The sequence below is a fragment of the Antechinus flavipes genome, chromosome 5 (assembly GCF_016432865.1).
Source record: "Antechinus flavipes isolate AdamAnt ecotype Samford, QLD, Australia chromosome 5, AdamAnt_v2, whole genome shotgun sequence".
Lineage (NCBI taxonomy): Eukaryota > Metazoa > Chordata > Mammalia > Dasyuromorphia > Dasyuridae > Antechinus > Antechinus flavipes.
Window position 1 is genome coordinate 246,447,532 of NC_067402.1, and position 15,158 is coordinate 246,462,689.

At 33.0% G+C, this 15,158-nt stretch overlaps 1 protein-coding gene across 6 annotated transcripts in view; it reads right to left on the bottom strand.

Annotated features, from left to right (window-relative positions):
- Positions 1-308: 308 nt before the first annotated feature.
- The window catches only part of PPP1R12A (protein phosphatase 1 regulatory subunit 12A), a 162,692-nt gene continuing 147,842 nt past the window's right edge, over positions 309-15,158 (bottom strand). For 3 of the 6 annotated variants that reach the window (XM_052000373.1, XM_052000377.1, XM_052000372.1), the window contains 5 exons: positions 10,504-10,639; positions 9,260-9,364; positions 8,336-8,383; positions 4,941-4,991; positions 309-2,533 (listed from right to left, as the gene is read on the bottom strand). In XM_052000373.1, coding sequence (XP_051856333.1) covers positions 2,447-2,533; positions 4,941-4,991; positions 8,336-8,383; positions 9,260-9,364; positions 10,504-10,639 — 427 coding nt within the window. In that variant the 3' untranslated portion in view covers positions 309-2,446. Of the gene's footprint in view, positions 2,534-3,874; positions 4,025-4,940; positions 4,992-5,766; positions 5,798-8,335; positions 8,384-9,259; positions 9,365-10,503; positions 10,640-15,158 lie in introns of those variants that run through there. The other 3 variants (XM_052000376.1, XM_052000374.1, XM_052000378.1) reach the window with 3 other exon arrangements.

A 15,158-nucleotide genomic window follows, 5' to 3' on the forward strand; every position in this document is an offset into this window, starting at 1 on the left:
GAAAGAAAAACTTGGCTTCAAGTTATGTTTCTGACACAGAATGGTTATGTGATCCAAGGTTAAGTCACTTAACCTAGTCACTTTCTAAGTTTTCTCACTAGAAGTTCCCTATACCAATGCTATCACAGATCTGACTAAACCAAGAAACCAAAAAAAATCCCAACCCTAAAACAGCTCAATAACCTAAAAATTCCTAACATGGATCAAAAAAGAGAAGTTAGAAGAAATCAAAAAAGCTCAAGCAGGATTAAATACTAAAGTCAAAACAGAATTTAACATGTCTTCAGAAAAGTTTCAGACATTTAAAATAGTTTTATTTATTTTATTTGTATATGTCAAAATACATTTTTTTCCAAAATAGTGGGTTTTGCAACTAGTTTCATGCAGAAACAAAGTCTGCGCAGTACTACCAATAAAATCAATATAGCACAGTAGCTGTTCAGTTTTAGATACAAAGAATAAATAACCTAAATACAAAACACTAAAATATTAGAAACACGCATTTAATCATTCTTCACAGGCATCCAAACATCACAAAATATAATCCTTAGCATGCCTTAACTGTTGTGCAACACCTTAACAGGTTGCAGCCATTCAAACTGCATATTTTACCTTAGTCCATGGAAAGTCTCTATATTCAGACCCACCTTTCATACAGTTCAATTATGACAAAAGAAAAATCCCAAAACTATCCTTGTACCTTTAAAAATCAAGAATCCTGAGCTTGGTAGTAAAAGCATAACCTTGTATCTTCACAAAACCAATCAGCAAAAGACAATGTCTTGCTAACCAAAATACCTACCCTCCCACTCCCCAAATAAACTGAATTAGGCAGTTGAATGCGATGACCTTTTTAAATGAAGGGGTACAAATTCACATTTAATATAGTATACAATATAATCAATACAACAGCTACTTCAAGCTTTACAATATACAATTTATTTTAATGGCTGAACTGTTCAGTGGTTTTAGGAGACAGATTATGTGCCAGTAAGATGTCATATTTTCACATGGTTAAATGAAAATATAAAAGCTCTTTGTCTCTTAACAAAAGACATCTTTGCTTAAGTACTCTTTTTTTTCCCATTTTTTTTTTTTTTTTGAAAAAAGGCCACTGAAATGTACAAAATGGTCTGACATGATGGTGATGGTATCAAATTAGATGCCCCTTCACATGGCAACAACAGTGCATATAAACATTTCTATGAGTAATGGATTAGGTTTGGAAATGATTTAATAACATTACTTTGGCTAGCACAACAGTTTTGGACAGCACTCAGATAAATACAAGAATGTGAAATGTAGTGAAGCAATTATATTTAAGCAACTTTAAGTATAGTGAACACTCAAATGAAAACTGGAAAAAAAAATTACTTTACAGTAGAAACCTTTTGTAAAGATAGGACTCCATAAAATGCATAATATTTAAATTCTTGATACCACAAAGTTTGTAAATTTCAACACTATTCTGGAGTAGCCTACTTTGTATGAACAGACATTTGCAATAATGAAAAAAAGTCAAGCATGCCATGTGGTGGTTTAAAAATTCAAACAGTACACTATTGATATATACAGCATCACTCAGTACCTGCTAAAATAATCGTGAAGATTACAGTATCCAACATCTTACTCTACAATTAAAACAACAACAACAACAACAACAAAAACACCCCAAAACAACCCCCCCCCAAAAAAAAAACACATCACTAATGAAAGCAGAAAATAGGATTTGTGGAATTCTAATTTGAACTGACATTAAAGCATTTCATATATGAAATAAATGCATATTGCACAAACAGTGAAAGCAAATGTTCCACCTAGGATTTCTGTTCCAGGTGATTAAACAACACAACACCATATCACTATACAAAGATGTAATTTAAATGTGTTCTTTGCAAACAATGAAGCTGTGAAAACACTGTACAGGGGGTTGGGGGAAGTCTGGCACATGACTAGTTAGAAGAGAAAAAGACATCCAAACTTAAGCTTTAAAACAACAACAAAAAGTGGAATATAAGAAAACTGGAAGCTGTGGCACAACATCAAAAAAAATGTTTTGAGTAACTGTCTTCTGTGAGAGCTGAAAGCTTTTGTTGATGCAAAAGTGTTTCTGTACAACTAAGGCTTACTGGTTAAATATCTGAGGCGTATCTGGCCTTGAACACTTTCCTTATGTATGTTGTAGCTGTAAACAAGATTTCTCAGTCATTTTCATCTTCTCAGCAGCTGCATTAACATGAAACAATGGTCTTGGTGCAAAAATGAAGCAAAACCAAAAAACCAAAACCAAAAAACCCCATAAAATAACCCATAGGTAAAAGGGCATTTGGCAGGATATTTGAAAATGACAGTTCTGCAGGATTCTTTCCCCATGAATCCAGTGACTGCCATATATGGTCCACTGGGGTTATTAGTATGTGCAATATTGTTACTTGCTGCTTTTCTTTTATTTGGAAAGTTTGCTTATAACTCTGATCAAGGCCCCATTTTCATCTTTTAGCCTCTGGTTGTCTGCTTTAAGGTCTGGTAGCATCTGAAAGTAAAAAAAGAAGCCATGGTTAACTATGGGAAAGCAAGAAATTTAACAGTGGGTTAAGATCTCAATGTAACTGCCAATACTGCCAATACCAGGTATTTGAACAAATTGTTCTTTTGACAAATGTTATACTTTCACCACAAACAAAAAGCAAGCTGCGTCAGATAAATATATTTTAGTGGCTAAATCAGATGGAATAGGAGGACAGCATGAAAAGTTATTTTTGTGAAGACATTTCTAGTTTGTTAAAGAAATCACTCAATCAGGTTCTCTAAGGGCAGAGAGTGAAATTTATTAGACTTTCTGGCATCAAGATTAAGATCCAGTCTATACTAATACTATTCTATTACTATTAAAAGAAATTACCTTAGAAGCAGCTTTCTGGTTTTTAACGAAATCTCAATTTTTAAAAAAAATTTCTTGTAAACTATAAAGCACTTTGCATTATGTGTGTAATTGTGTGTGTATATAGTATGCTCAGTTTATTACCTCTTTTGAGAAAATATAACATTTAAATACAGTTCTCACTGGTTTCCCCAAGGACAAATACTAGTCTCACCATTGAGAAATTATACTTTCCCAAGTTCTTATATATTTGCTATGTTATTCTACTAGCTAACAGTAAAAGACTGATGAAATGACCTATTAACTTGAAATGTAATAGCAGTGTTCTGAACGTAATTTTCAAGCAAGCTTTGAGAGAAAAAAAGGTTTGATTGTAAGGAATGACCTCTAATGTACTTCAACATAAAACAAATTAAATAAAGTTCAGTTGTCATTAAGATGAAAACAGGCATAATACAAAAAGTGGATGAATCAGAATGACTGAATAAAAATTAATTTTGGAGGGACATAGAAAGACTACAATAAGAGGATTGGACTAGATGACCTCCAGAGTTCCTCCTGTAACTTATGACATATCAATTTAAACTTATTACTATCTTACAAAGGTGGATGTGTCTGATAAATTCAAAACCCACACTTGAAACTATTTAAAAAGATAACTGTGAAATGAAAAAACTTAACCCCCCCCCCAACCCAACAATCTCAAAATACCTATCGAGAGTAATTTTGAAGTACATATTTATACAACTAACAAAAATCTTTCATTCTATTCCCTGACTAATGTGACTGCATAAATGTGACTGTTTTAATGTGACTGCAGCTTATCAGTGTCATGTATAATTAGTGAACACTCTCTAAAAACTCCAAGCAGCAGCATGCAGAATTAAAACAGTTACATGACAGTCTTTAGACACATAGGCATTAATTGTAAAAGCAGGCCCAGCACACTAACACTACAACAGAAAACACCTGCCTGGCTCTATCAAGAAGAAGTGTAGCAAATATAAATTACAACTTGACAGCCTGTGGTGGCCTACAGGACCCTGATCGCTTGGCTACCACTCTGGCCAACGCCCTATTCTCAGTCACCAGTCGCTCATGTAATTGTCTTAGACTTTGAATCTGCTTTATTTGATGTAGGGTCTGTAGGAATCAGAACAATAGAGAAAAATGAATGAGAATGGAAGAGTAAGAAACAGCCTAATAGGTACAAAGAAAGTACAGGTGAATAGTAAAAAAATTAGTCTCAGAAAGAAGTCTTGCCAAGTTCTTTAGAAAGGAAATACCTTCTACACTTCAGAAAAGCAAATGATTAGTTACTTGTAAAACTATTTAGTCTACATTGAATAAAAAAATTTTATTAGACAGAATAAATACTGTATTTGGAAGTTAAAATCAAAATCAAAAAATGAAGTCTAAGTACACCTTTCAAGTTTCCCCTGTAGTAATTTAAACATTACTATTCTAGTATTTTATGCCTGACTACTCCCAGAGGTAATGCAGATCCTCATCCACTTTTCTGCTACTCATCTTTAAAAAGATGGGACACATCCTTTCTTGTACTTCTACTTGATTTTTCCTCCCCCTTTACATACCATATACATAAACCAGTATTTAAAAAAACCCTCAAAAACAAATAAACCAAAACCAAACAAAACAATAAACAAAAACAACAAAAAACTAGGTTATAGAGAAATCCTATTATTATAGTCAATCTTAGGAATAATTTCTATACCCCAAAATATAGAACAATTTCTGACTTAATAATGGTAATGGAGGAACAAATTTATAGCTAACCCATGGAGAATTTCCAAATCTTATGTGATCATTATTTCCCATATTCATAGTTCACAAGTATTGTAAAACTATTATAATTAATGAATGAATTTCAGTTTCTTGGTCAGCTTAATTATTTTAGTGGTCTGGGTACAAGCTAAGAGGTAGCAGGAAAGAAAAGAGATGGCATAGCAATCTGGAATCTGAATTATCAACTTAAATGTTTTTTACTGCACAATGGAATTAAAACTTGAACTCATTTTAAGTAGCATAGCTTGCTTACTTTGAGTTCTTCTTCCATTTCAGATATTCTTCTTTCTAGAGCTCTTCGTTCCTAGAATCAAACAATGTGTTAGTATTAGTAATGACAAAATAATTACACTTTTAAAGCTTTTATATATACACTGTGAAATAGTGATACAGAAATTAAAAAAACAAATCAGGAGCAGTGTAGATAGAAAATGTGATGCAGGTGATGTGTAGAAAGCTTTCTAAAGTTTGAAAAAACTAAAAATCAAGACCTGTTTTTACTATTTTTCTATTAACAGATAATCTTTTCATTAAAGGATTGAAATGCTGATAGGCACAATGCTTCATACCATGTCTATTTAAGCTGTTTAGATAAACTACTTTAGGTAAAACTATGCAATAGATTATACCACGCCAAAGATGAAGAAATTCATATGGAAGTTTAAGTTAACCAAACCCACATATGCACACACAAAAAGAAACCCAAATAATTATGCTAAAGTGGTATAAGCAAAGAAGCAGACAAGCAAATGTGAGTAAAATCTATACTATGCTTAGAAAATTTGAGCACTCTATGCTATTCATTTCTCCAATCCAATTATTTTTCCTTAATGATAATTTAAGCAAAAATTTGGAGAGGCTTACTTCTAAGTTGATTTCTCTGTGTAGCATTAATGCAGTGGATCTAATTTAAAAGCAGTTGCATTATTTTGTTATCTTTTTTCAAAGAGTGATATGCAAAAGCAGCATACAGTATATTATGGCAGCATAGGTTTGTTTTTTGAATTAGCATACTGAGGAGTTATGCAAAATGCAAGCAACAGTAACTGATGTGCTATAAAACTTTGGTTAGGTCATACCGCCCAGAAGATACTGACTCTTGCCGGTCACCTTTCAGATACAAACCATTTGAATTTAGTTTAATCATAATGAAGCTCTTTTTATGACAACCTTTTCCCAATTAGTAACTATTGTCAATCTTTATTTAGTAAAAGCGTTTACTGCCATTGTTATTGTCTCTTATGATTTTATTCAACTGACTTTTAAAACCTACTCTAGCAGTTCACAAACATTCTTACAAGCAACTTATTTCAATATTGGAATGCTCAAGAAACTTCACACACACAAAAACTTTATAAATTACAAATTATATTAATAGCACTGGCTCCTGGTAAAGAAGACCATCAATTCTTTGCATTTACCTAGATATTTACTGTATATACTCGAGTATAAGCCGACCCTAATATAAGCCGAGGCCCCTAATTTTAACCCCCAAATCTGGGAAAACTTATTATATCAGTAGGTTTAGGTAGCGCACCGGTGCCCGCAGAGGAGGAGAGCGGTTGCCAGCATTAGTATACAGTCCGGTTACCAACTGTGATACTACAGGAACAGAGGCATCACCGTAGCAATGATGGCCCGCCCTGTAGTATCACAGTCGGCACTCGTGCTGTATACTACACAGCAGGGGAGAGGGGGCATTCAAAGGGATATTTACACATGTTTTATCTAGTGATTCGAGTATAAGCCAAGGAGGGGATTTTCTGCCCAAAAATTGGGCAGAAAAACTCGGCTTATACTCGAGTATATACGGTAAATGGTTTTCAAAATTTTCACAAATATCATTTCATATATTTTGAAAACCACTTTATAAGTTAGAAAAACATGTTTTATTATTCCCATGTAACAAATTCAAATGGTGCTGCAATGACAAAAACATTAAATGGCCCTAGAGCCTGTGATCTGAAACTTTTTTGTGTCATGGACGCCTGCCTTGGGAAGTCTGGTGAAGCCTTATGGGCTCCTCAGAGTAATGCTTTCCAAAACAAAGGAAACCAATTATAGTAAATTACCAATCATAATTAGAATGACCCTATCCTAGAGGGAGGTCTCTTCTGTGAGATATAGATCCTGTATGAAGGCCAAAGTGAAGAATCCAAAATGATAAGTCATGATTAGGTTCTGACTTGCATCTGAAAAAACACTAACCACATCAAAGAACAATTGAAGTAACATGACAAATAATGAAAGGACAAAGTGAATTAAGGGACTTTTAAGTGACTAGTCGAGCTTGGCAGGTACAGTAGAAAGCTTCCTGGTTAAAAACTAGACGTCCTAGGCTTCCTGGGTGGTTGCTCTCCCCCCTTCCCAGCCCACCCATTTACACCTTGCTTTATCTATTAACTTGGATGGACAAGATGCTCTTGAATATCTCTGAGTAAACTTGACATTTTATTTAATAAAATGCGATTTTTTATTTCCTCTTTATTACAAATAAAAACAATTAACATTCTTATTTTTAAATTAAAAGTTTTGAGCCCCAAATTCTATCTTTCTCTCCTTTCTCTTCCCCCTCCCTGAGATAGTAAGTAATCTGATAGAGATTATACATGAGCAGTAATGTAAAAACATTTCCATATTAGAACTCAACATTTTATAGATCATTTGTAGTAGGAGGTCAAGAGATTTAAGTTAGTGTCAGTGTGTGAATTTGTGTCTCTGTGATTGCCACGAAAACACAGGTTTTGTATTATTTGTAATTCTGAGGTATCTATGTCTTTTTTTCTTATCTTGTTCAGTACTGACAAATATATAACTGATGACTATATTAATTGTGTTTCAGAAATAAATAAAACTTAATATTAGTTAAACTATTGAAAGGATACAAAATGGATATTAGCATTAATAAGAAATTTATATTTTTTAGAAACTATTAAAATAATACTTTTTTCATTAATAAAATAACCTGATTATACAATTGTGTCTCCAACCCCTTTCAAATAATTTTATTTACTAAAAGTTAAAACTCTAATATAGCTAATAATTTTAACATACAGGATACAATTTTTGCATATAAAACACATGAAAATACTACATTTAAAGTTTATAAAAACTTTAAAAAAACTTTTGTTTTTATATTTCTGTTTCTACAATAGAGAAGAGAAAAATTACCACTATTCATGGTTACTAAATCTATAAATAAAGAGAATACAGCTGCTACAGTTGGAAGAATAATTATATTTTTCAATTTAAAAAAATTCCATTTATCTTTATGAAAGTTTAACATAAGGTAGTCATAATGAAAGATTTAAAGGCTGTTTCTCCCAAACCACATAGTTTAAGGGAACAGGCTTTGAAAGCAAAGAATGAGCTTTAATTTTGAAGACAGTAGAATTACATCAAATTGGATATTTAAGTACACTACTATAAATGGTATGAGATGATAGTATTTAAGAACAATCTTTAATTCACTAATTTTGGGATCAAGAAGAAAACTTCTTTTAGTATGTAGTATAGTATTTTAGGCTACAAATCACTACAGATTTTAAAGGGCTAATGAATTTATAGGGTTTACAAACTTGAGATTCAATTTCATTGGTAGTCAAGAGGAAAAATAATTCTCATTTCATCAAAAAATCTGAAACTTACCCTTTTTTCCATTTCCAAAAGTGACCTGTCAGCAAATCTTTCTTGTCTCTGTAATGTAAAGTTAATATATTAAAAAAAAAAAAAAAAAAAAAGAGGAAATGGGACCAGCTGTGGGACAGCTAGGAAGACTCATCTTCCCAAGTTCAAATCCTAGGGGAAAAACAGTATAACATAATAACTATTAAAAGAAAGCACAACTGCAATCCAAGCACATTATCTAAAAAAAGTTAAAAAAATTAACCAAACATACTTACTGAACAACACAATTGTTTTTCTTTTTCTAGATAGGTAGTGGAAAGAAAGTGACTGAGGACATTTTTTTTGTCATAACTTCTATTGCTAATTCTTCTGTTTGCTTTTGAGTAGGTAATAAGACTAGTAACACCTAACTTTTTTTATATGGTATTTACTAGGAAGTGATTTACAATTATGTTCTTTCATCATCCTAACAATCTTGTAAAGAGGAGAGTTTGAATAAAGAATTAGCCAAGTATAAAAAACAAAGTTAATAGGGAAATATCAAAAAGTACACTGAAATGAATAGGAAAAATGGTATCAAACTCTCACATTTTAATCTGACTCAGCAATTGATAACTTCAGTCCTAAGGACAAATATTAGCCCACTGGAGGCTACTTAACTAATTCCTATGACTCTGTCCCCAACAACACTTTGAGCTTAAAGAAAAAATACTGTGAGAAGATAGGCTCACAATTTCATTTATTGCAGCAAGAAACAAATGTGGTACTTCCTGTATTATCTCTGAATTATTTTCTAACTTTACCAAAAAAGGAATCTATTGCATCAAGATCCCACAACTTTAGTCAGAACAATTGCTGGAGACAATCCCAATTCTATTTTTTAGAATGCCTGAATGAAAATGACATTCACAGTCATTTAGAGATGAAAAAGAAGAAAGAACAAACCTGGGTGGCCTTTTCCAATTGCAGTTTAAGCTCTGTCAGTTCCATATTTGTATCATGTAGCTGTGTTTTCAGTTTTTCATTTTCAGCTAGAATTTGTTCATAAAGCTAAGACCAAAAAATAGGATAGAAACTAATTATCTTTCTGATTTATTATTTCTGTCTAAGCATTAAGCATCTCACCCTCATAACTGCTCTGCTATATTAGAGGAGAAAAATAAATAGAAGACATGGTTACTATAAAAGTTTAACTTAAAATTTCCTTTCTTTGTATCCAGAGGTTGTCAATAATTCTCAGATCAAGTTATTCATATTAAAAAAAAAAAAAACCACCTTACATGCCACCTTACACAAAATGGGCCTTTAGTAAATATTTATGACATAGTTTGTTTAAACTTACTGATAATACAATACTTGGTGAAAACAGCTAGGAAATTTAGTAAATAGTTCCAGGCTTGGAATCAGGAAAATTCATCTTTTCAAGTTCAAATCTGGCCTCAGAAACTTACTAGCTGTGTGGCCCTGGCAGGTCACTTAACCCAATTTGCTTGTTTCCTAATGTGTAAAACAATGCTGGAGAAGAAAATGGCAAACCGTTCTAGTATCTTTGCCAAGAAAACAAAACCCAAAAGGGGGTCATGAACAGTTGGACACGACTGAAAAAAGTAACCATAGAATATCTAAGCCTTAACTAACTTTTGTACTGTATTTAAAATATACACAATTTATAGTACTGCTAGAAGGGTGAGGAGAAATAACCATCAAAAAACTTAAGTTCTCCCTTCCCTTATATTTGATTGAGAAAGGTATAGATTATAACTCAGAATTATCTTTTTCTGTTGACCATCCTCAAATTTTGAATTTAGTTACTTCCTAATAGTTACTCCTTAGGTGCTTTGTACCATTCTTGTACCTAGTTTCTCAGCTCTTACCATTCCTTGGGAAAAATTTATACACTATAATCCTTCATTAATTTTCTTATGCTGGCAAAGACACTTAAAGTCTACTTAACGGCCAGTACCACATAATCATGTCTATTTATTTTTGCCTTCTTATAGCACCTACCCATGTCAGGTAGAATCAAGGTCATAGAGGGTAAGGGCCAAAACCCATGCTCCTGTCACTCACCAAAATGTCATGTGTTCTCCTACATCCACTATAAAATGCTTATATTAGAAGGCAAGTATTATTCTCAATAGCAAAAAATGATTTGACTTTACTTAAGAGAGATCAGATGGGCAAAATACCTTTTTAAAATCAGTTGAATCTTCTCTTTCTAGTCTACTAGAATAAAGTTTTCTTTCTTCCAAGTAACTGTAAGACCCAGATCGACTCAGCAAGGAATCACAACGCTCGCTAGATGATGTAGAACTTGTGTCATGTCTTCAGAAGGAAATAAACTGATAAGTTAAAATTATGATGACAACTCCCAATGTTAATATATAAAGATATATTTAATTCAAATATATTCACAAACAAGACCACCACTAACTAAATGTAAACAAACTTGGCAAACCAATATAAAATGACAAAATTAAATCTGTTGACTCTGAGCTATTAAAAGTTATCGTCTCAATACAGAAATTAGTGTTTTTGAAAATTATGCTTAAAGTAACCAATAAAACCAAATATCTTCCTTTTTAAAAATATTTCAAAACACAAAAATTAAAAAGCAAAATATTCAACTATATGACAAAAAATCCCAAATAAAACATTTTTATCGTTCATTTTGAATTCTGGTCATTTTCTCAGAATAACTTTCTGGGCTAATCTAACAGTTACTAGCAGGAGGATTTGCTTCTGAATTTGAACTCTGTCTTACAGACAAAGCATTGAGATTTATTTAAGCAACTGTAATTAAGATGTGTGAATAAAAAGTTTTATTTCTCTTGGAATGTGGTTTTAGACTACAGGTATGAGAGCCTTTGCTAAGCACTGTGATAAGTGCTCAAGAGATAAAACAGTTCCTGTACTCAAATTCAGTCTAATCAGGGAGACAACATGTAAATGATGAGGTAAATACAACACACACACACACACACACACACACACACACACACACACACACACGATGGAAAGTAACTTCAGAGAGAAATCACTAACATCTAGGGAAGGTATGGACTTAACTTTTTTTGTCATAGACTCCTTGGGAAATCTGGTGAAGCTTATTTCCTTATCTGTAAAGTGATCTTGAGAAGGAAATGGCAAAGACACACACACAAGTGTCTTTGCCAAGAAAACCCCAAATGGGGTTGCCTAGAGGCAGAGATGGCTTAAATGAGTGATCAAGAACTGAGAAACTGACAACAGAGAAATGAAATTCTTTATCTACAGACAATTCTTAAGTTACATAAATTCATCTCACATAAATTTGACTTGCAGTAGTGTTTCTGCAACCATAGGCAAGGGGTCCTCCTGTCCAGGCACTGAAATCAGCCTACAGAGCCCAGAAGGTACAAGGGCCTAAGGAGTTTCAAAGAGTAGAGGGTGAGGTCTGAGGAATGGTCCACTCATCCTAATCAAGAACTGTTTTTTTTTTCTTCTGCTTACTTTGGTGGTTCATGAAGGATACAGATGGTAGGAGTAATCTACAGTTTAGTAAAGTATGATAAGCAAAAGGACAAGGCCCAAAACATTTCCTAACAGAGGACAGTATTGAAATAATTTAACAAAAGTTAGGAAGAGGAAATGGAGATTGATGGTGCTAGTACAAGGGTGATTACCTAAAGAAAATAAAGTACAGAGGAAACAGAGGATGAAAAGTATATCAAAAGAGAGGGAAAAATGAACTAAAATGATTATAATTATGTAAAGCAATTTACAATCACTAAAGTAGAACACTTGCAGGAGATGGCAAGAGTAAGTCTTTCTGTATAGTAGAGGTAAAAAGAAAAATAGATTATGGGAATTGTATATTAAAGTTAAATAATTTCAAAGTGCCTTCCCTAATGTATGTTTTTTTTGGTCTTATAACTCAAATTTAGATAGCATTTTAAAAGAAAACAAAAACAGAAAAGAAAACAAAAAAAAAAATCTCAAAATAATTAAGTCTTTTGTGACTTCGGGCAAAAATGGTACTCTGTATAGAAATAGTCCTATATTTCACATACAATGACACACCCAAATTTTGTATCAGATCAAATATCAAGAAGTAACTATTTCCATTACTGAACCACATGCAGTCAGTCCAGATAAAAAGTTAAGGTGGCTGCCAGGAAAACCAGCCCCAAAGCAGACATGAGGTTCAGAGAACATAGAAAGCAGGAGAAGGTTCTTCCAGAAAGACACTTAAGTCAGAAAGGCCCACTAAGGAGCATTGGGGCATACCCTGGAAGCCATGTGGAGGAGCAGTGACTATAGCAACAGAGAACATTTAGACTGAGATAGTCCAAGTCCAAAATCTCCTAAGTAACTAGCACTCCACCTTAAAAAGCCAGATGGAGCCGTGAAGAGCTAACATTTTGATCCTCAAAGATCTAGGGATGCAACCAACCTTAGGAGGCAAAGCTCAGCAGAGGAACCCAGTGAAATTAAGGTAGAGACCAAACACCCCACCCAACAGTACATCTGGAGTGGAACCTGGCCTGGTTGAAGGCCCAAATTAATCTAAGAATCCTCAAAATAATAAGTATTCTGTAACAAGTGCAAGCAGAGATTCAAAGGGAAGAACATGCTTTTTCACAAGGGCATAAATACTGAAAAGAATAAGATTTTTAAAAAATGAAATAAAAGCTCTGGAGAAAGAATTAAGAAAATAAGTAACTCAGAAGAGAAAGGGGGAAAACTTACCAAAGAAGACGACTTCCTGAAAACTAGGATAGATCGAACAGAAATTAATAACAAGAAACATTAAACAAAAATCAAAAGATTGAAGAAAGAAAACTAAGACATCTGATATAAAATAGATCAAAGAGATAATTAAAAAAGCAATGGATCCCTGAAAATCATGATTTATTAGAACCACAAAGGAAAAAACTCATATATATCATAGCCAAATTCAAGAGCTCCCACATTAAAAAAAAAAAAAAAAAATTCTGTAAGAATCCAGAAAGGAATTCAAGTAATAAGAAATTATAATTAAGATCATATAAGACCTGGCAGGGACACCTAGGTGATGAAATGGATAGCATGCCAGGTCTGGAGTCAGAAAGACTTGAGTTCAAATTTGGCCTCAGACACTAGTTGAGTGAACCTGGTCAAGTCATTTAATCCTATTTGTCTCAGTTTTCATATTTATAAATGAACTGGAAAAGAAATGCTAAACCACTCTAGTATTTTTCCAAGAAAACCCCAAATAAGGTCATGAAGAATCACCAGGTCATTGAATTTGACTGAAAAATGACTGAAGAAGACCTGATATCTTCTATGAATGAGAGAGGAGACTCTGGAATATAATGTTCCAAAATGCAAAAAGAGAAGAGCTCACAATGAAAAACAGCTTATCTTGTGTCCCATAAATCTAAATATGATTTTAATGGAAGAGAGGCTTTTCATTTCTGCGCAATAGATGGGAGCCAAGCAAGAATTTACATACAAACACCAGACTTCAGAGAAACTGAAAGAAAAAATTTGAATAGAATATACCTCTAAAACTTTAATGAATTCAAAGAGTATTGAGGAAGCTAAGAAAAACAAGGGGTATGAAGGAGGATTGGTTCAGTTCTAAAAGTTTTAAGATGAAAAAATGAAGAGAAGTAACAAAACAGAGTAAAAATGTAGGGTAGGGACAAGGAAAGTGAAATTATTTCTTTCTTGTAATTAGTGTGTATGAGACAAATACCATATGTACATAAAAGAAAAAGTTAGGAGAAACTGGCCTTAAGTTGAATTTCATTCTTTTGGTGCTAGACTGTCTATATGCAAATGTTCTTCTTTGTTAGCCTTTATATTCAGAATGAAAAATGAAATATATCAAATAAGGACTGGCCTGCTACTTTAGGTGGAGGAACCTAAATAGATAGCAAATGTCACTGTCATTTTAAAGATGAGGAAATTAAAAGTCATTAAGTTCAGAGGGCTAGCAAATGGTCTTAGATTCAGATCTTTTTTTCTTTTTGGTTTGGTTTGATTTAAAAACATTAGACATGATTATCTTCTGTTTTTATAGAAAAACAAAATAAAAAAGAATTAGCCTCTTGTTCAAAGGGGAGATCTGGCCTGAGCTTAATTCCTTCTAATTCAGAGTTAATACCAACTATTGATCAGAAAATAAAAATTCTAAGTTTTTTTTTTTTTTAAACTCTCAAGGTTTAAAAAATAGAGAACTGTTAGAAAAGGGGATAAATGCCAAAGGCTGCTATTTACCTTTAGGTTAAAAATATATATAATCCTATATCTGGCTTAAAAACCATCATAACCTGATACCTTCCAACCTTTATAATGTTCTTTCACTTTACTCCCTCCACTCATTTGGTTATATAGAGAAGTGGGCTTTCTTGTCCTATTTTCTACACTTTCACTGTTTGGTTTTCAGAACTAGAATATTCTCCCTCCTCCATTCTCTATTTTCCTGGTTTCCTTCAAGTGCCAGCAAAAATTCCACCTTCTATAAAAAAGTCTTTCCTGATTCCATTTAGTGCTAGTGTTTTTTCTCTGCTTATGATTTCTAATTTAACCTGTATATATCACATTTGTACAGAGTTGTTTGCTTATTTTGAAGATTGAAAACTGGGAGAAGGGAATGTCTTTTTTTCTTTCTTTGCAACTTCAGTGACAAGCAGTGATTAGCACACACTAGGCATCTAACACATGTACATCCTTGTTAACTTGATTTGCATCCCCCCTTTGATAGCTGATAAAACTAATCAAATTTTAAGTAACTGAAGAAAATGCTAAATTTCATAGGTTATTGAAACTATTTTAGGGCTCCCCCAACCCCCCTATTCAGGTTCAGGGATCTAAT